Source organism: Beta vulgaris, chromosome 6 (genome assembly GCF_026745355.1).
Source record: "Beta vulgaris subsp. vulgaris cultivar EL10 chromosome 6, EL10.2, whole genome shotgun sequence".
Lineage (NCBI taxonomy): Eukaryota > Viridiplantae > Streptophyta > Magnoliopsida > Caryophyllales > Amaranthaceae > Beta > Beta vulgaris.
The window spans coordinates 58,680,137-58,705,859 of record NC_079207.1 but is presented as its reverse complement, the minus strand read 5'-3'; the positions used below and the strand labels follow the sequence as shown (position 1 = coordinate 58,705,859).

Here is a 25,723-nt window from a genome sequence, read left to right as displayed (position 1 = left end):
GAGAGATAATGTATAATTTATAAGTTCATCCCAGAACTCTGCCTTGAATTGATTTTGAGCTGGAGCATAAATAAAAATAATAACAAAACTGATATTAAGACTAACTAAATGAATTAGACAAGAAATAAAACGGCTCGCTTTGAGCAGGATTGATAGATCAAAATGATGAGTATTACAAGATTTCCACATTATCCAAAGACCACCAGAATATCCAATAGTTGGAATTACATCAAAATCATTAAAGCCACATTGTCTAATAATAGCCTGGGAGGGGGGAGATTGTGATTTCACTTCACAAAGCATGAAAATTTTAACATTGTTAGAGAGACAAAAATCCCTGGCTTCTGTCAAAGCATTTTTTCTGGCACAACCACGAACATTCCAACATGCAATCGACATTATTTATAATCACAAAAGGTGGTAAAAACTACCATACTCAAAGCAGATTCTGAATTAGTTCCTTTTCCTCTTCAGGGCAGATGAAGCATCATCTTCATCCTCCTTGTCTTCTATCCTCCTTTTGGCTGGCCCAGACTGGGAAGAGAGCTCCACTGGGTTGTTTGCATCAACACCCATCCTCCCAATTTGCTGGATAATGGAATTATCAGAATGCATGGAGTGAAAGGAATTCTCAGTAAGAGAATTAAACTCATTGTGGAGGCAATCATCCTGATCTTCAAGGCAGAATGTGTTATCACCGGCAGTATGAGAAAAGAGACCAGCATCATTAACATTCTCAGAAGAGTCCAGTGCAAGGTATTGGTTCTCATCAAGCAGGTCTGAGACACAGAAGACTTTCAAGGGGGCAGAAGGGAGGATGGGAGGAGCACAATCAGTGGCTCCTACAATCTTCCCCAGCCCATTACCAGCAGGAGGAGAGACTAGAGGCATAAGAAAATCAGCCTCATCACCAGAGGATTCATCGGAACAAAAAACTTGGGCAGCAACCATTTTTCCTTTACCCTTACCTGAGACAGCAGCAGGAGCTTTCTGAACATGAGAGATATTAGCAGCATCTTTAATAACAATTCCCTTAGAGGGAGGAGTAGGAAGCAAACCAGGAGCAGTAGACTTAGAAGATATCTTTTTAGGAGAGGATTTAGCTTCATGGGCTTTGCTAAGGTGCTTAGGCTTCACATGTACCACATGTGCTGGCTCAGCTGTGGGTACATGGCTAGCTTGCCCAGCAGCCTTAGCAAGAGCATCATATAAGGATTTCTGTTTAGGATTCTTTAATAGTTGGATAGTGAGTTCTTTCTTAGGAGAGTTTAGCAAGGGACAAGCATCAATAGTATGACTAGCTTCACCACAAAAAGAGCAGCCAGAGGAAAAATCCTCGTACCAAATGACATAACCATGAATTAAATCACCTTTCCTACTAACTTCAGCAAATTCGAGCAAAGGACCTTGAATATCAACTCTAACACAAGCCCTTGCAAACCGGATTTTATTACGAAGAAGGGACCTCTGGTCCAGTTTGACAAGGGCTCCAATATCATTAGAGGCTAGCAAGTTAGCAATAGATTCAAAATTCAGCAACTCAGTAGGGAGTCTAGGAATTCTAACCCAGAGGTCAACCCATTTGATTTCCTCCATGTAAGGATCAAATGAGGCTTTCCAGGGGGATAGAACAAAGAGATCCCCTTGAATATGCCACGGTCTTTCACTCCAAACTAACTCAAGATCCTGAGGATTTGCAAACCTCAACAAAATCCAGCCATTACCCATTTCTAGATAATCCACATCCCCTTTTACCATTTTCCAGTCAGCCTTTGTCCTTGCAATAACAGTACGCAAGTCCAAAGGAGCAGACAACATCTTACCCAGCAAACAAGACTTAGATAGTTCAATAATATCTTTTTGAACTTGGGGGAGGGTATCAAGAATAATAGCATCAGGAAAAGATGGGGGGTGGGGGGGATCATTTACAAGAATAGACCTAGCCTCAACAGTTTCATAGGGAGGTACAGCAGGTCCCTCTTCACCATTAAGGTTAGGTTTAGATAATAGAGCATTTTTGAAGCATTTTGGATTTACCATCTTAAAGACAAATAAACTGGAAGAGAGTTTATGAACTAGCAAACAAGGGAATAAATAAGACTTGGAATGAGTTTGGTTATGAAAATTTATCACCTGAGTATCCCTTTTATAGGGATGTTTGACATTCCACTGAGAGATAAGGGGAAATCCCCTACTTCTTGCTACTGAATCGACTAATACCATCGCATTAAATGCTTCGTCACGGAAATACAGGAAAAACCCACCAAAGTGGGTAAAAAAAGACAGCTCCTTTCTTCGAAAATCCGGCGAAGGCTCAGACACCAAGCTAACAAACACTCTAGCCTGACACAACACATTCACTTCACTAAGAACACTCTCACTCACCATTAATGCGATTAGCAGAGAAACCCTAGAAAACCCAGCTGGCTTGTACTTTTTAGGAGGAAACACGAAACCTTTAATCCAAAAGAAATTACTTTGGGAAGTTAGAAAGACAAAATCCGGCTGAATCCCAGAAGAATTTGTATAACTTGACAAAAAGTAGAAACTTTGAAATGATTTCACTAATTCGTAGCTATAGGAATAGCCTTTTAATTGAATTGGGGAAACTTTACCAACCCTTACAATTAGGTGTAATAATGGGCTAAAAACAAGAGATAACAGAGTAATAAAGATAAGGGAGGAAATTTGTTTAGAAAAGAGGGGGGATTGAGCTGGGATCCATTTCGTAGAAGGGGAAATTGAATTGGGGAAAAAACTAGGGTTTGTAGAATAGTGCAATTTAGCTGGGTTTGCTATTGGGTCTAGAGTTTCTCTCTCTGGGACTTTCTCTCTCATCATTTTTTTTCTCCACTACATCTTTACGTGCCCGTGTGATTGAAAAGGAGAATTCACGATTTCAATAACAGATTAAATTGCAATTAATCTGAGACATATAAACAGAAATTTATAAAATTAACGAAAATAAATAAAGATGGAAAAAGTATTATATTTTCTAAAGGAAGTATCTATCGGATAATATTATATGTGAAGGGATAATATTATACTGTAAAGGGTAGAATGGTACTTTACTAGTCATAGGTCTGTATTGTAAACATTATAAATATTGAATGTCAGGTTAACCTACAACATGTTAACACAATTATTTCACACACTTGTACATGGTATCACAGCCAAGGATTTCCTAAAATAATTTTTTTTCTTTTCCAAAAATTTTTTTCCGTACAAGAAATATTTTTTTTTTCTTCCCAATTTCTTTTACGTCAGTTTTCTTTTCCTGGCCATGGATTACTCATCCACGACTTCCGCTGCCGCCGCTGCCTTCACACAGGCCCTGCCGGCATCCTCCTCTGCCGCCCCGACGTCTTAATGGATCAAGTTCCTCCTCCCAGTCTAGTTCTGGAGGGAGAAATCGGGAAAGGAATAACAGAAACAGATGTGGTAATAATAATCGTGGGGGTAACAACAATCAGAATGGTCGTGGCAATAATGGTGGCAATGGAGGAAATAATAATTCTCGTGGCTCTAGAAACAACAATGGTAATCGGGGACGCTCAAATGGTATGAGTAAATATTCTAACTTGTCATCCTATAGTATGTCTTGCTAGATTATATTACTAATAATTTGTCGTCTGCAGGGAGTAATTCATCAAGTAGTAACAATGTTACCTCTACCCCTACTTCCGATACATGTGGTTTATGTTGGTTTCCAGGTCACCAAGCTGCCTATTGTCCTCAATGTTTCAATTCCAGCTTTGTTCCCTCCTCCTCTGAAAGTGTCACTCGAGCCTTAGCTGCACTGTCTTTTGGTTGTGAAGCTAATGACTCGGTCTGGTATCCGGATTCATAGTGATCTTTGGCAATCTCCTGTTTTGTCAAATCAATTATTTCGTTATTATGTTGTGTTTGTTGATGATTTTTCGCGTTATTCCTGAATTTATCCTTTACGTCGAAAATCGGAAGCTTATTCTAAATTCCTTATGTTTCAAAAGATGGTTGAAAATCTTTTTAATTGCAAAATTAAAATATTTCAAAGTGATGGAGGAAGAGAATTTGACAATTCTCCTCTTCTTCAACATTTTTCTGACAATGATATTATTTTTCAAAAATCTTGTCCCCATACTGTCGCTCAGAACGGTGTTGCCGAACGCAAACATCGTCATATCATTGAAATGGCTCGTACTATGATTATTCATTCTGACTTTCCTGCGAAATTTTGGGTTGATACATCATATACTACCACTTACACTATCAATCGATTACCCAGCTTGGTTTTAGAGGGGTGTTTCTCCTTTTGAAAAATTATTTCATCGTCCCCCTTCCTATCAATTTTTTGAAAACATTTGGATGCGAATGCTTTCCTTTGTTTCTGAACTCTAAATATCACAAACTGCAACCTAAATCTAAAACTTGTGTTTTTTATTGGATATGCATTAGAATATAAAGGGTGTCGGTGTTTTGATCCTACTACCAAGAAAGTCTACACTAGTCGTCATGTTCTTTTTCATGAACATAAATTTCCGTACCGTCAGTTTCTTGGTCACGCATCTTATGTGCCTTACACCTCTCCCATGGTCCTGACTCATGACTAGTCCCCCACCAATGTAGCTCGTGTGACTTCCGAGTCCCATACCTCCTCTCCTAGTGTGATTGCGTCAGCTGGCCCGTCCCCCCTCCCTTGTGTCTCGTCTGATGGGCGTGCTGCCATCTCAACACTCGCTTGAAGCCGGGACGTCCTCCCGCCAAGCTCTGCTGGGCCAGCTGGCTCCCCCTCGGCAGCTGGCACAGTCCCTCTCCCAGCCCGCTCGCCAGTCACGCCCGCTGGATCACCAGCGTCTAGTCTCTTCGCCTCTCCGCCTAGCGACGCTGCTCACTCCACAGCGCACGCTGGCCCGGCCAAATCAGTTGCTGTCCGTGAGCCTCTCCTCGAGTCTCCCGCCCTCATCCGTCTACCATTGTTGCAAATAAACATCCCATGGTTACCCGTCTTAAAGATGGTGTGTCTAAGCCTCGTGTCTTAATGAACTTAAACACTGAAATTGTAGTCTCTGAACCTACTAATTTTAAACAAGCTTCTAAAGACTCACGTTGGCGTCAAGCTATGTTAGATGAATATAATGCTTTGATTACTAATGACACATGGGAGTTGGTACCTCACAACTATAGATGTTAAAAATGCGTTTCTTCATGGTTTTCTTAATGAAGAGGTTTATATGCGTCAACTTCCGGGTTTTATACATCCATCTAAAACTACTCATATTTGTCATCTTCGTAAGTCCATTTATGGTTTGAAACAAGCTCCTCGAGCTTGGTTCTCTCGGTTTAGTGGTCATCTCATTATTCTTCTATTATATGTTGATGACATTGTCCTTATTGGTAGTAGTCCTCCTCTTGTTGCCAAATTCATATATGTTCTTTCTTCTCAATTTGCTATGAAAGATTTAGGGGATCTTCATTATTTTTTAGGTGTGCAGGTTGTGCGTACTCCTTCTGGTTTATTTTTATCTCAACATAAGTATGTTTCTGATTTACTTCGTAAATTCCATCTTCATACTGTTAAACCAGTTACCACTCCTGTTGTCTCTAGAGTAACATTGTCTCTGCTTGATGGAGAACTTCTTGTTGATCCCACAGATTATCGTAGTATGGTCGGTGCATTGCAGTATTTAACTATGACTCGTCCTTATATTGTTTATGCTGTTAATATGGTGTCTCAGTTTATGCATGCTCCTCGTACTACTCACCTTCATGCTGTGAAAAAAAAATTTCAGATATCTGCAGGGCACTTTGGATTATGGGCTTTATTTATACAGTAGTAGCTCTCCTACTATTGTTATTGCCTATTCTGATGCAGATTGGGCAAGATGTCCTGACACAAGGCGTTCTACTACTGGTTATGCTGTTTTTCTTGGGAAGAAGTTAATTTCCAGGCATTCGAAAAAGCAACCTACTGTCTCCAAATCCTCCACTGAAGCTGAATGCAGGGCAGTTGCCTACACAGCTGCAGAAACTATTTGGCTGACATTGGCCATTTTCTTCGTCGTCCTGTCATTGTCTATTGTGACAATGTCTCTACTACTTATCTCACTGCTAACCCGGTTCATCATGATCGTAGCAAACATATTGACGTCGATTACCATTTTGTTCGCGAAATGGTTGCCAAGGGAGGACTTATTGTTCGACATGTTCCTATTCAGTCTCAGGTTGCAGACATTTTTACTAAGGTCCTATCTACTGACTTGTTTACTAAACATCGTACAAATCTATCCGTCATTTCACCCCGTAAAGATTGAGGGGGTGTATTGGATAATATTATATGTACAGGGATAATATTATATTGTAAAGGGTAGAATGGTACTTTACTAGTCATAGGTCTGTATTGTAAACATCATAAATATTGAATGTCAGGTTAACCTACAACAGGCTAACACAATTATTTCTCACACTTGTACAGTATCATGTAGTTAATCATGATACTATCTTTTCTGAGATATACTTATTTGAGCTTTAAGATTTATACAGCCTGAATTTTTTTTCTATTGTAACAAGCCAATAATTACCACTTTGATACTTTCATATCTATTGAAATAATTTCAGTTTTAAAACGTACGGAGTTCCCTCTAGGGTTTCTCCTTGAGAGGATTTTTTCTCTCAAGGGTTTTTCCTTGGGAGGGTTTTTTCCTAGCCTCCGTCGCTAGGTTTTCTTCTTTTTTTGAAGGTTTTCCCTTCATTCTTTCTTCTTTCTCTTTGTTTTTTCTTCTTGGTCTCAATTGTGAATCTTTGTAGGGGCTTCCACTGGTGTTCGTACCGGTGGTAAGCCCCAAAAACCTTTTTAATTGCTTCCAATAAGTATATCCCATCATTAAGATGATATTTATTTTAGGATGTTCCATTTCTTTTTTTGTTCGTCTAATGAAGAAGGAAGATCAAACAATTATTATTCTCTGTAAGGATCTAGAAGACCACGGAAGTATTTTCACCAAAACAACTATGCATCAGCGGAAGTTAAGCCGAATCAGGGCGAACTCACATATTGTATTACTCCAGATGAAGTTTTTATTAAGGCTATTTTTTATCAAATCTGCGATGTATCTAGTTCTAAGGTGTTATATACCTATGTTGGAATTTTTGATTTTTCAAGAATTGATTGTAAGTGCCGTTTGGCTATCCCTTATGAATGAAATTATTTTTTTTCCTGTCAAAAAAAAAAAATCAGTTTTGGTAAAAAAAATAAGACAATTTACTCTTACTTTATCTTACTAAAACCATCATTAATTACTCAATCTGTCTCATAAAATTGTTTTTACTATATTAAGGATTTATGTCTCTCTCCTACTTTAATTAATTAAAGAGATACGTTCTTGCTCAACTATCCCACCTTTTTTACTTCCTTAAAACTTTGCTCAAACCCATTGTTGCAACTTGCGATAGAAAAAGAATGCAGACAGTGGTATTTCAGAAAGACGTTTGTGTTTCATAAAATTCTCGTCATATGGCATCCAGCTCACTTGGTTTGAGGAGTTTATGACCAGGGGTGTTTTATCGGTCGAGCCGAGCCTGAACTCTTGTTAGTTTGGCTTGTATTCATTTAATTTTATTCGAACTTGAGCCGAACTCAAAACTTGACGAACCAAGTTGTGGCTGAGCAGAGCTTTGACCCAACGTTGACCGAGCCGTCATCAAATTGTACACGAACAAGTTTGACCTACTATTATTTTTAGTGTACTCGTCTTCTTTATATTATTTTTGTTGATTTTTTTTTTTAGTTTATTCCTTAACAATAAAGCTATTAACTCATTATTGTGTTATATCTAGAATAAGTATATTTATGTATACATACATAATACATTATCTTCATTTACAAAAAAAGTAATCGAGCACGTTCACAACTTTTAGGCACGAACTTGTCATAACTCAATTCTGCTCATTAAGGTTTTGAGCCGAACTTAAATTCGAGTCCAGCCACAATGAACCAAACTTTGACTGAGCTGAACTCGACTGTTCACAATTTGATTAGGCTCATTATCATCCCTAATTATGACATTACCTAAACTAATGATTTCATTTATCATACTTAATCTCAAAATTTTATTAATATAGCATTTTTTTAAAAGAGATGGTAGTTTCATTCCTTTAGGTTTTCTTACTCGACTGGTCTAAGACGACTCATTTTGCAATTAAAGTTAATTCTATATTTCCCCTCAAAAAAAAAAAGTTAATTCTATATTTCATCTACAATCTTTTCAATTGTACATTGAGTAGGAGCTAAAAACTAGTTTGTAGAAAGCAAAAAAAAAAAAAAAATTGCATCAATGTGTCATATTAGGTGAATTTGAAACTATAGTGTCTTTTCCCATCAATTTTCTTCTGCCTTATTTTATCCCAAATATAAAGGATTAAAGTGTTCTAAATACAGTAGTAAAAAGTACAAATGAGATGAGAAATATATACATTTTACAAGAAGTAATAATCAAACAACAGTAAATATGACTCCGTGGCCCAATGGATAAGGCGCTGGTCTACGGAACCAGAGATTCTGGGTTCGATCCCCAGCGGAGTCGGTATATTTTTTCTCATATGAACGTGCTCCTTTTTTTTTTGGCTCCCTTCACTGCTGGGATCATATGTTAGCATTGAGTTGGAACTTGGAAGGATTGGTTGAAATACGAGCTCATGCAGCTTACAAGGTTTCGACCAAGAAGACATTTCAATCCCAAAATGCTACACACATTGAGTGAAAGAGTAATAAAAACCCAGCTCGGACAAATTTCAGGCAATAGATACAATAACCATACTGTGCTAAAGCTATAAGATGAAGATGCATCAATCGGTGAATGGGTGGAGCATCATCGATAAATGCTTGTCCTCCATCCTCAACTCTTTCACTCTATACGACTATACTCCTCGCGTTCTTTCTCACCAAAGGTGAATGCATTGATTACCACAAGTGAAATCTAAGGTTGCATTCTCTTCACCCGAATTTAGCTAAACTATCGGAATTGAACTAATTTGAATTGTATATGCAATTCTCTTTCTAATAAAATATGAAAATCACATTATTAGCAAAAGGAACAAGATAGATAAGAATATATGTGGACTTACTGACTTAGTAAGCACATCTCTATGCATGAAGACAACTCGGCGTTGGAGTTATAAATGGAAGCAAAAAGGAGAGCCTTTGGGATAAAAAGATTTCATGTTTAATCGCAATGATGCTTTCAAATCGATTGCCAATTATAAAATTTAAAGAGAAGACTTTGTACATAATCTAGTGAGGGATGTAGGAGGATCACTATAAGATCCATCGAAAATCCGGTTTGCAACCCATCGATTGGCAGCCTCAGTGTAATGTATGCTGGTCCCAACTTATATATTTGGATGGATTCTCACAAGGAGCTGCATAAACTGCAGTCCCATTCACTGTTTCTTTGTTCCAACAATGCAAGCGAGGATTACCAGCGTGCTTGCAGCAGTAACCAAGCGGATTGATAAATCCTGCAATCACCACCAATCCACATGATATTAGCTAATAATTTGACAAGATGACCATGACTTGTTATACGTTCTATAGAATCAAGAGTATTGTCGCATGTGAAATGATGGCATGCTTAAAATGCATACGGGGTTGTTTTGGGGATCTAGGGCTTTTATAAGGGGATGTTCCAGATATTTTGGATAAATTTGCAGGCATTTCGGGTTTAGTGGGGCTGTGATATGCAAAATTTGTAAAGTACTTCTATTAACCGGAAGTTTCTCATGAGAAAACAAGGTATGCTTGATATGAGTCTCACCATATTTTTCTGATTCACTGATAAGGGAGAATTTAAGTGAGTAAATGTCAACATAAACAAGAAGGGAATCATGGAGTTGAGTCCGTAGTTCAGAAATTCTATCTTTGAGCTGCCTGTTGAACTCTTTCGCCACCTCATTATAAGACTTCACACAACCAGCTTCGTCAACATTTTCAGGCTTCGGAGGATGTTTCGCTAGCAAATATGGCAAGCAACCAATAGGACCGGTGTTATGTATCCAGAACGTCCTTGCTCCTTGGTCATAAAGTTTCTGACGGAATGCGGAAGCATGAGTAAGTTCCACATCAGTACTGTAAGAGTCAAAGTATGCCCGCTGTTGAGGCCAGTAAAGCAGCAAAAGAATTCCAGCTCAACAAGGTCATGCTTTTGGACCATAACAAAGTAATTATGAATTCATGACAACAGTTCGTTAGAAGTGTAAGAATTTCAAACTGTAAAATACAACCAAAACAAGAAATACATAACGAAACCAAACTCCAGAAACTTCAACCTTAGCTCAAATATCCCTAGACAGTCATCAGAGACTGAGAGTCGAAAGGGTTGAATTTGTGAGGGACACAGTTGGAGTAGCAGAAAAAAGGAGGGGAAAATATTCTTTCTGAGAATGCTTGAACTGGAAAAAAAAACCAAGACCTCCAAGTTGTTATAATCCACGAAATGGGTTCTCCACCATTAACTAGTCTACATAGACTCGTATAGTTCTTGAAGTGAAGCACAGAAAAAGATATCATATGAGATGTTTAATTGACATATTATTGCAAGACTCCGACAGGTCTACCTGGTATAGTACCACTACACAGGCACAGGTAAAATTCCAATTCCAAGAAAGAATCAAGAGAGCTATCATTATCAGAGCTAAATATGCAGCTAAAGTTTGGGATTTGTTTTATATGACCTTTAAGCCCACATTTCTATAAACAATTAATGAAATTACACTTATCTATCTTGCAGTAACCTTTATTGCCGATGCAAACTGAGTTATGAGCACAGGAATAGATTTACAGGCTTCGTCCTCTGTCATCGTTGATAATGCATGATGAATGTCATTTTGCCCAATATCGAATGCATATAATGCGTTTGAGAAATCTTCAGGACTTGGCAAGCGACCTTTTGGATTATCTGGGAATCAGAAGCCAGAAAGCTGAAGCACAATTAGAAATGTAAAGCTTCAATAACTTTTCTTTGAACTAGAAAACATTCTTTTTCATGCAACCCAATAAGACCTTGTTCATATAGCTCGCTAGTTCGCTCTTTTAACTCTTCAAACTGCAAAAGCTGAACATCAAGCGAAAGAGGATTAAGACCACTTCCATACAACTTCCCGTCAACATGCTGAATAGTAGTCCCACTAGCAGCAAAATCTGCTCCATGCTGAAAGTTTGCTTGAAGAGCATCCAAGTATGCACTCAGATACGGAACTCCCAACTTCTCAACTGCAAGGATTACAAGGCAACATAAGGAGTGGATTCATATAGACAGTCAAATGTTTATAGTTTCCTTCTCATGTGACAGAATTGGCACCAAATTTCAGTCGGCTACTTCAATATTACAATCGTCAAAGGTAATTCTGTACTTTTTTTGAGAAATCACATTATAATCATCGTTTGATATCAAGACCGATTAAGATCATCACGTCAATAAGGAGACGGTAATATTAAAGCCTATAAAAAGGTAAAGACGATTAGCCCAGAAACTTCATGATTGGAGAAAAAACATGTACATTTTAACATCAAAATGAGTTCAGAACCAACTCACCAATAAAATCAATAATTAAGCGCCCATCACAATACCTCCCAGAAGGTTTACCAAAAAATGAGATACCATTTGGATATGGAACACGTCCAAATGCAGCCGAGACACACCCAGTATCTGAATTAGAGTCACCAAAATTGTAAACGGCAGGAATTTGACATTCTTCTGATGATTCAATCAGCCGTTTGCTTGGTGGTCCAAGAGATAAATACAATATAAACCCAGTAATTAGAACAAACCCAACTGCCACTACCTGAAGCCGGTATTTTAGTCCCATAACAACCTTAAAAACCCTACTGATACTAAGTGAATTCCACCAACTCATCATCATATCAAAATCTTTTTTCATTCAGGCATTTCACCAAACAGGTAACACTCAATATAACGAAAAGCAGTTCTCTTCATCTCTCGTAGCTCCTACACCAGAACAGCTAAAACTTTTCAGCACATCAAACTACTTTCTCTTTCAGGCATTTCATCAAACATGTAATGCTCAAGATAAAACTCTAATAAAACATTAACAGAGATCAGATTTTCTCAGCAAATACTACTCAAAAAGCAGAATAACCAATATCCAGCTATACCCCTTTCAGTTATTATACCCAATGAACAAAAGCTAAAAAATTGAAGCCCAAATTAGTGAACGAATAAGTAAAAATGGTTTCTGGGAACAACATCATACCTTATTGCCATCTACGGTTATACCCAAACTCAAAGAGATTGAGGATCATGTTGTTGAGTTAGATGATAAATGTGATCTACATATTGTCATCAACGGTTTTACAGATGGGATCTAAGATAGATGATGGAAAAAAGTTGGCAAGAAGTCAATTTGGTCGCTAATATGTTAACATCAGGATTTAGGAGGGAGTTCTACATTGAGTCATTGACAATTTGACATAGTCGAAGGGAAATTTGCTGGTTAGTGATTACTAGAGTCAAATGCCGACCCGATCTCTAGTGGTTTCAAAATAGGTTTTCAAACAGTTTCTGGATATACTCAGGGCGAACCAAGTCAGGCTCGAACACGTCAGAATTCTGTCAGTGAATGTCTCAGGTCGTGATTGGTTAGGTTTTTGTTCAACTGGGTCGATCACATTTGAATCATGGGATTGATGGGTGTCGAACAGGTCTGAACGTTCCATTTACAAGTCGATCCATTATCGAGTATGATCGCTTGTGGATAATTTTTAACCGGGTTTGCGCAAGTCATATTTGGGTTTCATGTATGCTTGGGTAGAGTGAAGTGTACAAGGTTGAATCACTAATGACCTTAGTTTGATCATTGTGAAGCATCGGGTCCATTTGCTATTGAACGTTAATTCAACTTCGGTTGACTCCTTGTCGGATCATTTTGATTTTGCAATGGATTTTGTAAATGAATCATATTATTAAAAGCACTAAGATCGACATATATATACATATGTAAGTGTGCGACAAATATATGGATGATAACAAAAAAAACTAAAAAAACACTATATTATTTATCATGATGTTTAGTGTATTCTCTTATGGCTTTTTTGGTACTAGCTTTTTATGCACGCGATGCGTGCGATGACATTTTTATGCCTAATTATTACTAAGTAGTAAACAAAAAGAAAATGCAAGTTAGTATTTTAAGTTCACCTCCATTTTGTGAATAAGATTCTTTGAAATACAATCAAATAGTACTCCTTCTACATTATGTTCTTTCTTTTGCAATCATTAACTCTTTGCATTTAAGTAGCATTACAGTATTACTCCCTTAGTTAAACTTATCTCTATTGAACAAAAAAAAATTGAGTCCATATTATCTGTTACATTAAATTTCCAATGCAACAATATTATAATTTGGCTAATTTATACTTTGATCTACACTTGTATTTGAAACCCATATTATAATTTGGCTAATTTATACTTTGATCCACACTTGTATTTGAAACCCAAAATTTTGAGTGACGTGTTGTAGCCTGTAGGCACATTCTTCTAGAATTTTAACAAAAAATATTTCACTACCTTTTCCACTACTTGGCAACATCGGTATAATTCCACTACTTTTGCTATTCACTTTCTCTCTCCTCTCACTACAAATCTACAAACCATATTTTCAAGGAACCTAGTTCATCAAACTATACACTATACAATAAGAAAATCAGCCTTTTCAAGTATCAAAGTAGTAGATCTAATTCATCAAAAATCCATCAGTCGTATCAACCACTTTTGAAGGAAGCAAACCAACTTCAGTTTTTTCTTGGGTCGATTTTCTAACAAAGAAAGGTAATTTCTTAAATCAACTAACTTCAGTTTTTTCTTGGGTCGATTATCTATCATCCCAAAATTTAATCCGAAAAGTATGAATCAATTTCAGTTTTTTTTTTCCTCTTGCCTAACATCTAAATTATGATATCACAAATAACTTGTATTTAAAATTTTCACCAGTCTCATATTTAAAATTATATTTGAGATAAAATTCTAAATTTTCATACACAATTTGATATTGGAATTTTTTTAAAAAAAAACAAAAATCGTTTCTTTTATCTTATTTTCTGATTTAACATGAAAATGAATTAAATTTAAATTGTAAAAAAAGCCCTTTTTTTCCATTTCAAAATTTTACAGTTGTCTTGGTGCTTAATTTTAAAATTTGTTTTCGCAAAATAATGTAATTTTTTTCTGAAAATGGTTTTAGCAAATTAATTTAATTTTTTTTTTGAAAATTGATTTTTGCAAAAATTGTTCGCGAAAACTTTGATTTTTGTTTTTTTTTCAAAATTTATTTGTGAAAATGGATTTTTTGCAAAAGTTATGAGCAAAATTTTTAATATTGGAATTTTTTTAAAAAAAAAAACTAAATTTGTTACTTTTATCTTGTTCTCTCATTTCATGTGAAAATAAAGGGTTAATTTTAAGTCCTTTTTAACTGATTGCTATCATCTCCCTTTTTTCTGTTAGTCGCTACATACCAATTTCTATTGTTTTTTCAACTAATTTGAAATAACTTGGAAGATTAAAAGAATTATGTAACTTTTGGGAAGTTTGCAATTCGCCGATGGACAAATGTGTGATATCCCCGTCGAAATTTTATGTTTTTTACAGATTTTTATGCATAGCGTGTATAGGTAAAGAATAATTTGTAAGTGAAATTTGTGAGTTCTTGAGAACAATCATTTGTAAGTGAATTTTGTGAATATTTTTTTTATGTATTTACGCCCTACTATATTAGTTTTGGTTTGTAAGTTAATTTTTAGTTTTTTTTTTTGCAAAGTTAAGTGAATTGCGGGATTTCTTGAATGTGATTAAGAAAGGGATTTTTAAAGTTTCCTAACATAAGTGATTTGGCAGTGATGTTGAAATTTAATTTCCGGTAGCTTTGTTTGAATCCCCATTTTGGTATTGATATTATTTTTGTAATTTAGTAAGGGAAAGAGGGGCAAAATAGTCAGTTCAAAAGAGGACACCATAAGTCCCCCCTTCCCTTATGTAATAGAGATTAAGCATTTCATTTGAAATGTTGGATTTGGCCAAATAACATGTTTGGATAACCCAACATTTGAAATTGGAATTGACCCAATTCCAACATATTTAAAACATAAGCCCATATTTGAGAACTTGAAATCCAATATCAAAACTTGTCATTTGAAATCCCAAATAAACATCGCTCATTCTCTCTCTTCGTGCTCTATCTCTCCTTGGGCTTTCTCTCTCCTTAAGCTTTCTCCTGTCAAGCTTTCTCTCTCCTCAAGCTTTCTCATGTCAAGATCCTTGATCAAATCTTCTACTTTGCGCCGCAATCCCAAAAAGTATATGCTTAGGAATCGAAATGATGAATTCATAATTCTTGTTTTTCCCAAACATATGATTTGGATTTGAATGTGAGTATTTAAAATGTGTCATTTGAAAATAATTCCTTCATTTGAAAATAATTCCTTCTATCCAAACACTACATTAGTCAACTCTTATTTCAACTAATCAATTGCGTATAACCACTGTAATGAGTAAAGGAATAGAACGACTTTTCATATGTTCTAATATTATATATTATAACCAACGACAATAATATCGAGTAACCGATCAATTCTAAGGTTTATATAAATGATTTATTATTATAAGCATTATGATTGATATATAAGTTTGTAAATAGCTATGATGATAACGAGAATAATAATAATAAACATAAAGCGATAATGATGATGATGATAATAATAATAATAATAATAATAATAATAATAATAATAATAATAATAATAATAATAATTATTATTATTATTATTATTATTATTATTATTATTATTATTATTATTAATGCAAATACTAACAGTAATAGTAACAATGCTAACAATAGCAATAATAATACAAATAAGAACATAAATACTAACAATAATAACAATATAAATACTAATAGTAATAGTAGCAACAAAGCTAATAATAGCAATAGCAATAGCAATAACAACAAACAAACGTAACACGGTATATATGTATTATGTTGTGACTATATATGATAAATTATAAACAAACTATTTTATCAATATGTTTAATCATTTTAGTAGTACTTTGGTATTAATATAATAAAATACAAGTAATACTATATTGATTATAAATTAGTACACAACTCTTGATATGTTATGATATTATAACAAATGACAGTCATATATTTATAACAACGGTTCATATGAGGCTTAACCGCCTAAGTGATTATAACGAGAGTTAATGTTGTACAATAATAACAATAAACATAACAATAGTTTATATAAGTGATGGTAAACATAACAACCATAAGTCAATAAGTTAACGGGTACTTACTAGTTAGTAACGTGTTAGCAACCATATGTAATTAGCATTTAGTTAGTTACTCACTTAGAATTATACCAACTCAGTAACTCACTAACTTGTTCCACGATAAATGAAAGAAGTTGTACGCTACTAGATAATATTAATGAATGTATCAATATAGATTATAAGCTAATTCAAGAACAATACAATATTTTATCTAATAGTCTTCATGTAAAATGCATTTCGAAACTAAAAACATGTAATTGGATTGAAACAAGTTGTTATTGGACGAGATCAATAAATGTATCATTGTAAGTCGATAATCTATATATGTCAATGTAGCACTACATATAAGTTTACTTAAGTAAATATAATTATTTACTTAATTGAGTAATAGACTGATAGTTGTATAAGTAATGCCATAAAGAGTCTAATTAAAACTTAAAAACTCAATTTATAACTCTAATTAAATAATACTTAAACATTAATCATAATAATTTCAATAAGAATAACCAAAATTTCAAATTAATAAAATAATTGACTAATTATTAAAGTTAGAAATTACTAAATCAACATAAGAATTAGTAAGATTATAAATATATACGATTGTCAATAATATGATAAGTCATCAATCCATGTGTTAGATCATTCTCTTTTCCTATTGGCCAAAGATTAATATTATAGATCATGAATTAGAACCCTTGATTTGAGAATGATCAAAATCTAACTATCAATCTCTCAAAGACTCAAACCCATCTCCCATTTCTGATTTCCCTTCTCTCTTCCATCTCTCTTTTCTAAAACTCTAATCCCCATCCCTCTCTCATCCAACCACCTCATGTTCCTTCGTCATTCTCTCTCCTCAGCCTACCACCCCCTCAACCACCCATTCTTCTCCCGCCAACTCTCAACCACCCCACGACACTACCCCCTCCCACTCCATCCCTCGTCGATCTTCGCTCGTCAATAGAGGACCAGGAATCCGAAGAAAAAACAGTTCTATGACAAGCCCCTGCCTTGTAACCTGTTAAAACCGAGGGTACTCCCTGCCCTGTAAGAAGTGATACATGTTTAAATGGAGTTGTCAACAGACTCAACACAAGAATTCTGTAGCATTGACTCAAAAATTGACTTCAAAACCAACTAATTTATAATTTTGCTTTAATTTGATTCATCATCTACCTCCTCACCGGCACCTGTAAGAAATGTCCAAGAGAAGTGTTCTATCTGAAAAGTTAAATGTACTGAGACATTTTACATACAGGATTCAGCAATGGAAAGTAGGGGATCCGAGAATGTTCCATTGAAAATCCGGCTAGCAACCCAATCATTTGCAGCCTCAGTGTAATGCACACCATCCCAACTAATGTATTCCGAAGGATTATCACAAGAAGTAGCATCAAAAACCATATCCGTCTCATATCCAATTTGCCTTTTCCAGTAAGGCAGATAAGATTCTGCACAATCCTTGCAGCAGTAATTTAAAGGATCCACAAAACCTGCCATGATCACAATAGATCAAACATGATATACAACTATCAAATTGTCTGTCATGTCAAAACATTGAGTTGTGAGATGAAAATAGCCGTACCATTTTGCTTCGCATCTATGATAAGAGTGTGTTTGGCGGAGTACATATCTACATATACAATAAGTGAATCTTGTAATGTAGTGCGTAGGTCAGACACTTTCTCCTTAAGCTGCCGGTTATACTCTTGAGCGAATTCATTGTAAGATATCACACAACCAAGCTCATCAAAATTTTGGGTGTTTGACGGATATCTATTCACATTTATTGGTAAGCAACCAAAGGGTCCTGTATTGTGTATCCAAAATCTCCTAGCTCCTCCTTTGTGTAGATTCTGGAAGCACCAGAAGAAAAGACGGCATCAGAAGCAAAATTTCACATTACTAACTATGATTACGGGAAATATCAAAATATCATTGTACAGACTGGAGAAATTCCTAACTTATATCTGATATACACATGTTAGTGGCACTTTATTTGTTAATTTTTGCGCTAGTAGCTTCCCAAGAACTCTCCCTATCTTTCTCAGAATATCACTAAACATCCTTTAGTTTCTCGAAAATGACCAAAAACATTGCAACTATAAAAAGGAGATACATCGGATATAAATTAGGACAACCCCGATTGTGTTGCAGTTACCTTGATGGCCAAAGCTAAGTAATTGATTAAGTCAGGAAGAGATTCACGCGCTTGTGTTTCTGTCATTGATTTCAACAGAAGATCAATGTCATTTTGACCTATATCAAACATGTATAGAGCCTTTGAGAAGTCTTCAGGCCTTGGCAGAGCTTTAGTGTTCAAGATTTTAGCTGAAAATCACAACAGAAACACCAAAAAGAAAGTAATAGAACAGATTACCGACTAGAAAGGTCAGGTATGAAGCTTAGCTGATTAAAAATTGTGATCTTGTTACAATGAGAAAGAAGAAGGCCAACCTTGTTTAATATTATATAGCTCGTGAGACCGCTGTTTTAACTGATGAAACTGCGAAAGCTGTATGTTAAGGGAAAAAGGATTAGCACCGCTTCTATATAGATTGCTGTCAACTGGCTGGATTGTAGCCCCAAAAGCAGCAAAATTTGCTCCATGTTGAAAGTTGGCCTCAATTGCATCCAAATATGAACTCACAAGTGGTAATCCTAGTTTCTCAGCTGTAAAGATCAGCACCAAATATTCAAACTTTATTGCATAAGTTCAGATAAGTACTAACATAATCTGATTCACCGCTACAATTACTTCACATAAGAAAAATAAGAAAAGTTCAAATAACAGAAAATCCATCATACACCCGGGTGTATACATATACTGCATACATGAAGGCCGGAATTTAAGTCTCTGGTTGAAAACGCACCAATGAAATCAACGATTAACCGCCCATCACAGATCCGTCCAGCAGATTTACCAAAAAATGTAATTCCATTTGGGTGAGGAGCACGACCAAAGGCAGCCGAGTCTGAACCAGTATCAGAATTGGAGTCACCAAAGTTGTAAATTGCAGGAATTCGACATTCTTTACTTTGAGGTTGTAGTAATTTTAATACACCATTTAACACAACCCCTAAAGCCAACATAAGTAGGCAGCTTCTTGTAACAAAATTACACCTATTCATCGTTACATAAAAAAAGTACTTAAGACTCAAACTCCATTATAACAGTTTCACAACTTTTTCTGTCAATAAAGTCAACATAATACATGATTTTCAATCATAATTATTAATTAGGAATTTAGGATTATAAAACAGCTAATAATTGATTGTTGTTCAAAGCTTTTTCTTCATGGATGTGACAACAAGTAATAATAAACCGGAGAGCAAAGGCAAATCATATTGTCAAAAGATTATAGCTTTTTCAGACGCTCTATTATAAAATATTTGTATTTTTTTTTAATAAGGTAAGATGAAGTCCCTTGAAGTAGGGGTAAATTGGAGATCTCTCCTTGCAAGGGATGAGACTCGATCCCAGAGAAGGTGATGCCAACACCACTAGGCTATGACCTGCTACTTCTATTATACGAGATATATATATATATATATATATATATATAATAATATATATATATATATATATATATATATATATATATATATATATATATATATATATATATATAGGAATGAGATCTCGTGAAAACTATCTTTAGCTGAAACTGAAAACAAGGGTAACTTTAACCCCTTTAGGGTAACTTTTAACACTTTTAGGATAACTTTTGCCGTTTTGGGGTAACTTTATTATATTAAGGGTAGTTGTATATATTTGAAGGATAACTTTATTTATTATAAGACTAAATATTACCACTTTTAGGATAATTTTTACCTTTTTAGGCTAACTTTTGCAATTTTAGGGTAATTTCATATATATTTCAAGGGTAACTTTATGCACTTTTAGGGTAACTTTATATTGCGTGTTTATGAAATCTTATGGTTACATTACTTGGATGTTGTTGCTTTCTCTGATGTAAAACTGATAATTTTAATTTTCCTAATCTTTCGTTTCTTGTGGTATTGTCTACTTTTTACTTTTGGTGTTCTCTCTGTTATTTTTATCTTGTTCATTATGGTGTAGCATACTCTGTTTTTATTAGTTTCCAAAAATTGTTATTAGTTGATGTATTAAAGCTCTTTGCTACCCCCTCTCACTAACATATATTTGGCGAAATTCATACAACCTATTAGCTCAATTGGCAAAACATTGTGTAAGACACAACGATGTAGGTTCGAATCCTTCATAGGTTTAACTATAATCAAAGTTAAAATAAGTTACCCTTAAAATCTAAAAAGTTGTCCTAAAAATGGTAAAAGTTACCCTAAAAGTGGTAATAGTTACTCTTATAATAAATAAGTTACCTTGAAATATATAGAACTACAAATATAATAAAGTTACCCTAAAACTGACAAAAGTTACCCTAAAAGTGTTAAAAGTTACCCCAAAGGGCTTAAAAGTTACCTTGTTTTCAGTTTTCAGATTAGGAGCTGTTTTCAGCGGATCCTACCCCTATATATATATATATATAACATGGGTACTTCTTCTAGGTTCGTAGTCGTACTTGACCTATATGGCTGTACATGATACGATACTTGTCCTGTATGGGTACGCATACACATTCTTACAATTTTGAAATCTCACTGTTTTCTGTCCCGTATCCGAATCCGAACTCATACTCGTATATGTACCCGTATCTGTGCAACCTATTAATGTGTTTGACACACTACTCTGTGACATGTTTCTTGGAGATTTAGGCGAAATTTTGGCTAATTGGCAATTTCTTTTTTTTTGTTATTTAGACACGATTTTAAGTTCGACGCATTATGTAACATATATGTAAAAGTTCAAAACCTAAAGTTCAGTTATATGTTCAACTATGGTGGTTAAGGTTGAAACAAGTCCATGAATAAGATATAGATCCCACCTCTGCTTAAAGAGGTGGCCACGTGTAAGACACACTTTGGTTCTCAAGTCAGGAATAAAAAAGCATGGTTGGGTAAGTTTGCTTATGACTAAGATCTAACACATTAGTGGAAAAAAAATTCATCCGATTTGATAAAATCAGACTTATAGAACTGGTTTAATCGGGATCCATGAGGCCCGCAGCAACTATCAGTGACAAAACCGAATCAGTTGACCCCAAAAACCTAAAATAATTTTTTTTTTTTGCATTTTTCTTTCTCAATTACGGCAAACCGTACGTCTTGATAAATTATACTACGTTTGATGGATTTATACAACAAACAAACCGATGGTTAAATGAAAATCCTTTCAAGCTCACTTAAGAGAACAGATTGTTATACAACAAGCCAGCGAAATTAATAGAAATTAAAACACCAGAAAGGAAGGAAAAAAAAAAAGAGAACAGAGCATGGAACAGAGAATTGAAACAATAGAAATTACAACTTTACAACGAAAACAACCAACTTTATCCAACGAGAGCCAAACTTTCAATTTTCATCCAAACTTGTAAAACTTTACAACGGACGAAATAAAAAAAAGGAAAAAAATTTAGGCAAACGAATGCAAATAAAACAAACGAAACCCTAAATAACGAAAACGAGAACTGATTGTGAGCGTTTGGTCTGAACAACGAGAACACCGAGGAGAAAATGGGACTGGCGAGGAACATCAACGAGGAAGATTGACCTACCCTGATGAAGGCGACGACGAGAGTAGGTGACTAGCGAGGAGCATCACCGAGGAGAGAGAAAGAGCGAGGAGCATCACCGACGAGAGAGAAGAGAGCGACAAGCTTCAACCACAAGAGAGATAACAAAAGCTGAGAGTTGGCGGGTGATCATTCACCGACGAGAGACGAGTGGGGGGATGAGACAGAGAGGGGTTTAGGGTTTGAAAGGGGGTGAGAGGCGTCAGAGGCGTCAGAGCGTGTGAGACTGTGAGGGAATGAGAGAGGAGTGGGGGGTTGTTAGAGTTTAGGGTTTATGCTCGGTTGGTGGGCCGCGTATTATAGAGTGACGAAGACCAAACTGATCCGGTATAGGGAACCGGATCAGTTAAGATAAAACCGATCCCTTTTCTATTTAAAGGATCCCGTTCACTAAAGGACCGAATCCGTTTCTTCGCCTAGCTTTCCCTCCCAATTTTTTGCGAATTTTCGGATCCAGATTTGTAAAAATTTGATCTGTCACTAAGTGAAATATAAGGGTTTTTGTTCTAGTGACACCATCGCTCATGAAACTTTTTGGAAGGACAAAGCGCAAACCATCCAGGGGTGGCTTCACACATAAAACATACACTAATGAGGCAAGGTACATTATCTTTATGTGTAATAGCCTGAATTTTTAAGTAGGTTCAAATATTTTGTTAGCTATATTAAGTCTTCACCAGGCTATGGTCCTTTAAGTAATTAGAACTATCTCCAACATCATACTAGGACAAAAGTGGATAAGAACCATCATTCTTAGTGGTTAAGAAAGCTAAAAATGGATAAGAACCATCATTTTTAGTGGTTAAGAAAGCTTGTGGATAAACACTATCATTCTTAATGGTTAAGAAAGGTCAAAAAGGATAAGCACTATCATTGCTAGAGGTGAAGAACGCCTTGAGAACCAATATATAAGTTAGAAAGTCCTTGAGAGCCATAAAAATTAATGTTATGAAAATCGTTTGGAGTTATTTTATCGGGTAACGATGAACTTCCAGTTAAAGAGCCTTTCGGGGTTGAATCCGAGCTCAGATGCTAACAAAACTTCATATATGACATGCTTGAGATGTTTTAAGGTGAAAATGGTCATTTATGCCCATGAATTACATGGCTAAATAGGGTGAATTCCTTACATAGTAAGATCTGGCCCAGCCAAAGTATCAGTTCAGACCTATCCTCAAAGAATGCCTCTTAGCAGCTGCTTGAGTGTCGATCTTTGCATGCATGAAATCCAACATCTCAAGCTAACATCTCCAATAAGAATCACCTAGAAACTCCAAGAAACCGACCTCACAGAGAAGAGGTTTCCCTCCCCCATGGGTACAGCTATAACAGGCCCTATAAAATGGTGTCATGGTTTGTCGTCCTTTTCTCCTAAATCTTCTTCTTCGACACCTACTTCTCTTTACATAAAACTCTTCTAGACATAATTCCTCAGTGTTTCAAGCTTTTAGTATTGTTTTCAAGCTTTGGGAAATTGTAAAAAAACTTCATAGGAACATAAAACAGATTGTTGTAAGTACATATGTGCATCTCCCTTGTACTTAGCTTAGTTATTTATGTTCTAATAGCTTGTTTAAACTAATCTTTAGCATTTTATATATTCAGGGGAAGTTGTAGGAGTAGATAATCAATTCGATTAAGAAGTTGCATTGAGTTAAGCATCTTTAGTGAAGGTACACACTTGGTTTAATTTCAACCTAGAGATTTCCATACCTATAGTTAGGTGATTGTTTCTTTCTAGCGTAAAACATGTTTATGAAATGAATTTACTTATGAAGTGTATCTTATTATGTATTGAGTATATAACATGGATATAGCATGCTAAGGTTCGTTAGAGATGTTTTATTTGACATAAACAACACTTATACACTAAGTGATTACGATTATGCTTCTAAATGGAATGTGTTTTAGTACATGGACTTGTGTAGTAATGGATAATTAGTAATCTCCCAAAAAAATGTATGTCTAAGTATTATTCAAGTCTCTAAGACATAATTGGTTAAGTTCAATTAGAGTTATTACGTTAAAACTAGTTTCAAGTATGAAAATCCTAAATCTTCTCAATTATCAAAGCAAGGGTAATTGAAAGTAGTTGATAAGAGTTCTGAGTATTAAGGATGAGTTGATAAGAATTTTGAGTATAGAGGATTAAAGTATGAATCATTAAATATCTTAAATTACAAATATGAAAGTGAGGCGTGAACATGCACCCGAGTTAGGGCGGGTAGAGTCCCTAACTGTTGCCTTCCAGGAAGCTAGGGCGAATTCCTGGCGTTATAAGACATGTTCGGTTAAGTCTTGCAAGCAGAACAGTAAAAGGTGGGGTGACGACCCTCAATAGTTTGGAGACAGCTGGTACTGCGTGGTATCCCTCTCCATTCGCGTTCATGCCACACGATTTGATTTTGTGCAACTATAGTAATTGAGTTGAATGTGATTATTTGTTATTATAACTATGTGTTAGTTTTCAAAATACACCTAAACTTGTATTTTCTATTATATAGTGTGTACTCAGCTTTGTTGATAGTGTTGTCATTTCTGTGGCCTGTCACTTGGTGGGTGGCAGAGTCAAACTTTGTTGCAGGATTGTGTTGGGAGCCAGAATCGAGCTGAGAGCAAAGTTATGATTCGAATTGTGTATTACGGGATAAAGTCCGAAATTTAAGGTTGTGTATAGAAGAGTTTATTTAGAATTACTTACAATATATTAGATTATTCTTTTGCTATGGAATTTGAGATTGAATGACTATAGAATTGAAGTCTTTTATAAAGAAATTTTGGTTTGTGGGCCCATAACCCACAGGTTAGGATCGTTTTATAGGTTATGATTCCGCTACGAGTAAATATTTAATTCGAGATTTATTAAGCATTGATTGTGATTAGTGAATCTTAAGTGTGTTTAGCTAGCAGCTCGAGAATCGGGCTATTACATTATGTTGGTTTAAACAACAATTATGCATATGCAAAATTGTAATGTCATTCTAAAGCATAAAAGAGTATGAATCGTATTTTTCGAGTTTCACCCACTTAATTAAAAAAATTAATTTTTTTAAAATTCTCCCCAGTGGAGTCGCCAAATTGTAGGCGTGTTTTTATTTCGCCTACGTGGTGTGAACGCGTATTTGATTACCCCGTTGTTAAGGTTTTATTGAAAATATTTTCGAAGTCGCCAACAAGTCTTTTAAGGAAGACTCATAAATCTAATTAGATATTGGTAAATTGTAAGCACAAAATTGATTTTCCCATCCCGACTCCATAGATGGTCAATGAACCAAAAATTGAGTTTAGGGGTTAGCGTACATATATGGTCGTAATGAACCACATTCACTCATTGCTGGCCTCTACTAAATACTGATTCATGTCAATTTTATGCAATAGAATAACCAAATAATATTTTCATGCTCCCTAAAAATAACTTAGTCTAGGTTGAGTCAGGAAACACATAAAAAGACTAATTTTTAGTGACGTGTTAATATGCAATCAAATTACAAGGAAACTAATAGTTCTCCAAATTATCTAATTAATATTAGAACATTTCCTTAGGTCTTGATTAGCAAAAAAAAACATGTGAGGTGATGAAAGCATGAACATGACAATCAGGAAAGGAGTGTATAATATATAAAAATAAACAAAAATAGAGAAAGAGATTAGAATATACAAAAGAGCGCTTTTTATATTAAAGATCTACATCAGGAAAGAAATCGTAAGTAACTTCAATATAAAAATAAT

General features: G+C 35.3%; 2 protein-coding genes and 1 non-coding gene across 4 annotated transcripts; 1 reads left to right on the top strand and 2 right to left on the bottom strand.

Annotated features, from left to right (window-relative positions):
- Positions 1-8,488: 8,488 nt before the first annotated feature.
- On the top strand, positions 8,489-8,561 carry TRNAR-ACG (transfer RNA arginine (anticodon ACG)). Its single transcript has one exon. It is a non-coding gene; the product is annotated as a tRNA-Arg (tRNA).
- Positions 8,562-9,157: 596 nt separating this feature from the next.
- On the bottom strand, positions 9,158-12,529 carry LOC104897187 (GDSL esterase/lipase At3g27950). The gene is given in 7 exon segments (XM_019250376.3): positions 9,158-9,357; positions 9,359-9,495; positions 9,792-10,062; positions 10,768-10,931; positions 11,036-11,245; positions 11,568-11,981; positions 12,247-12,529. Coding segments are annotated over 6 exon segments (1,242 nt in total). The 5' UTR covers positions 11,914-11,981; positions 12,247-12,529; the 3' UTR covers positions 9,158-9,243.
- Positions 12,530-17,440: 4,911 nt separating this feature from the next.
- On the bottom strand, positions 17,441-19,559 carry LOC109135356 (GDSL esterase/lipase At3g27950). Of its 2 annotated transcripts, none has more exons than XM_019250377.3 (5): positions 19,193-19,559; positions 18,777-18,992; positions 18,481-18,650; positions 17,905-18,175; positions 17,441-17,812 (listed from the first exon to the last, which is right to left on the bottom strand). In XM_019250377.3, the coding sequence occupies exons 1-5, from the start codon at positions 19,449-19,451 to the stop codon at positions 17,568-17,570; spliced, it is 1,161 nt and encodes a 386-aa protein (XP_019105922.2). In that variant the 5' UTR covers positions 19,452-19,559; the 3' UTR covers positions 17,441-17,567. The 2 variants fall into 2 exon arrangements, with proteins under 2 accessions (XP_019105922.2, XP_019105923.2); XM_019250378.2 differs by having other exon boundaries at positions 19,128-19,335.
- Positions 19,560-25,723: the final 6,164 nt, after the last annotated feature.

Excerpts from the sequence above, each read along its gene's own strand:
- LOC109135356 (XM_019250377.3), bottom strand. The coding sequence starts at position 19,451 with ATGAATAGGTGTAATTTTGTTACAAGAAGCTGCCTACTTATGTTGGCT. Across the intron at positions 18,993-19,192 it reads GTTAATCGTTGATTTCATTG|CTGAGAAACTAGGATTACCA; the intron begins GTGCGTTTTCAA and ends TGATCTTTACAG. Across the intron at positions 18,651-18,776 it reads GCTATATAATATTAAACAAG|CTAAAATCTTGAACACTAAA; the intron begins GTTGGCCTTCTT and ends TGTGATTTTCAG.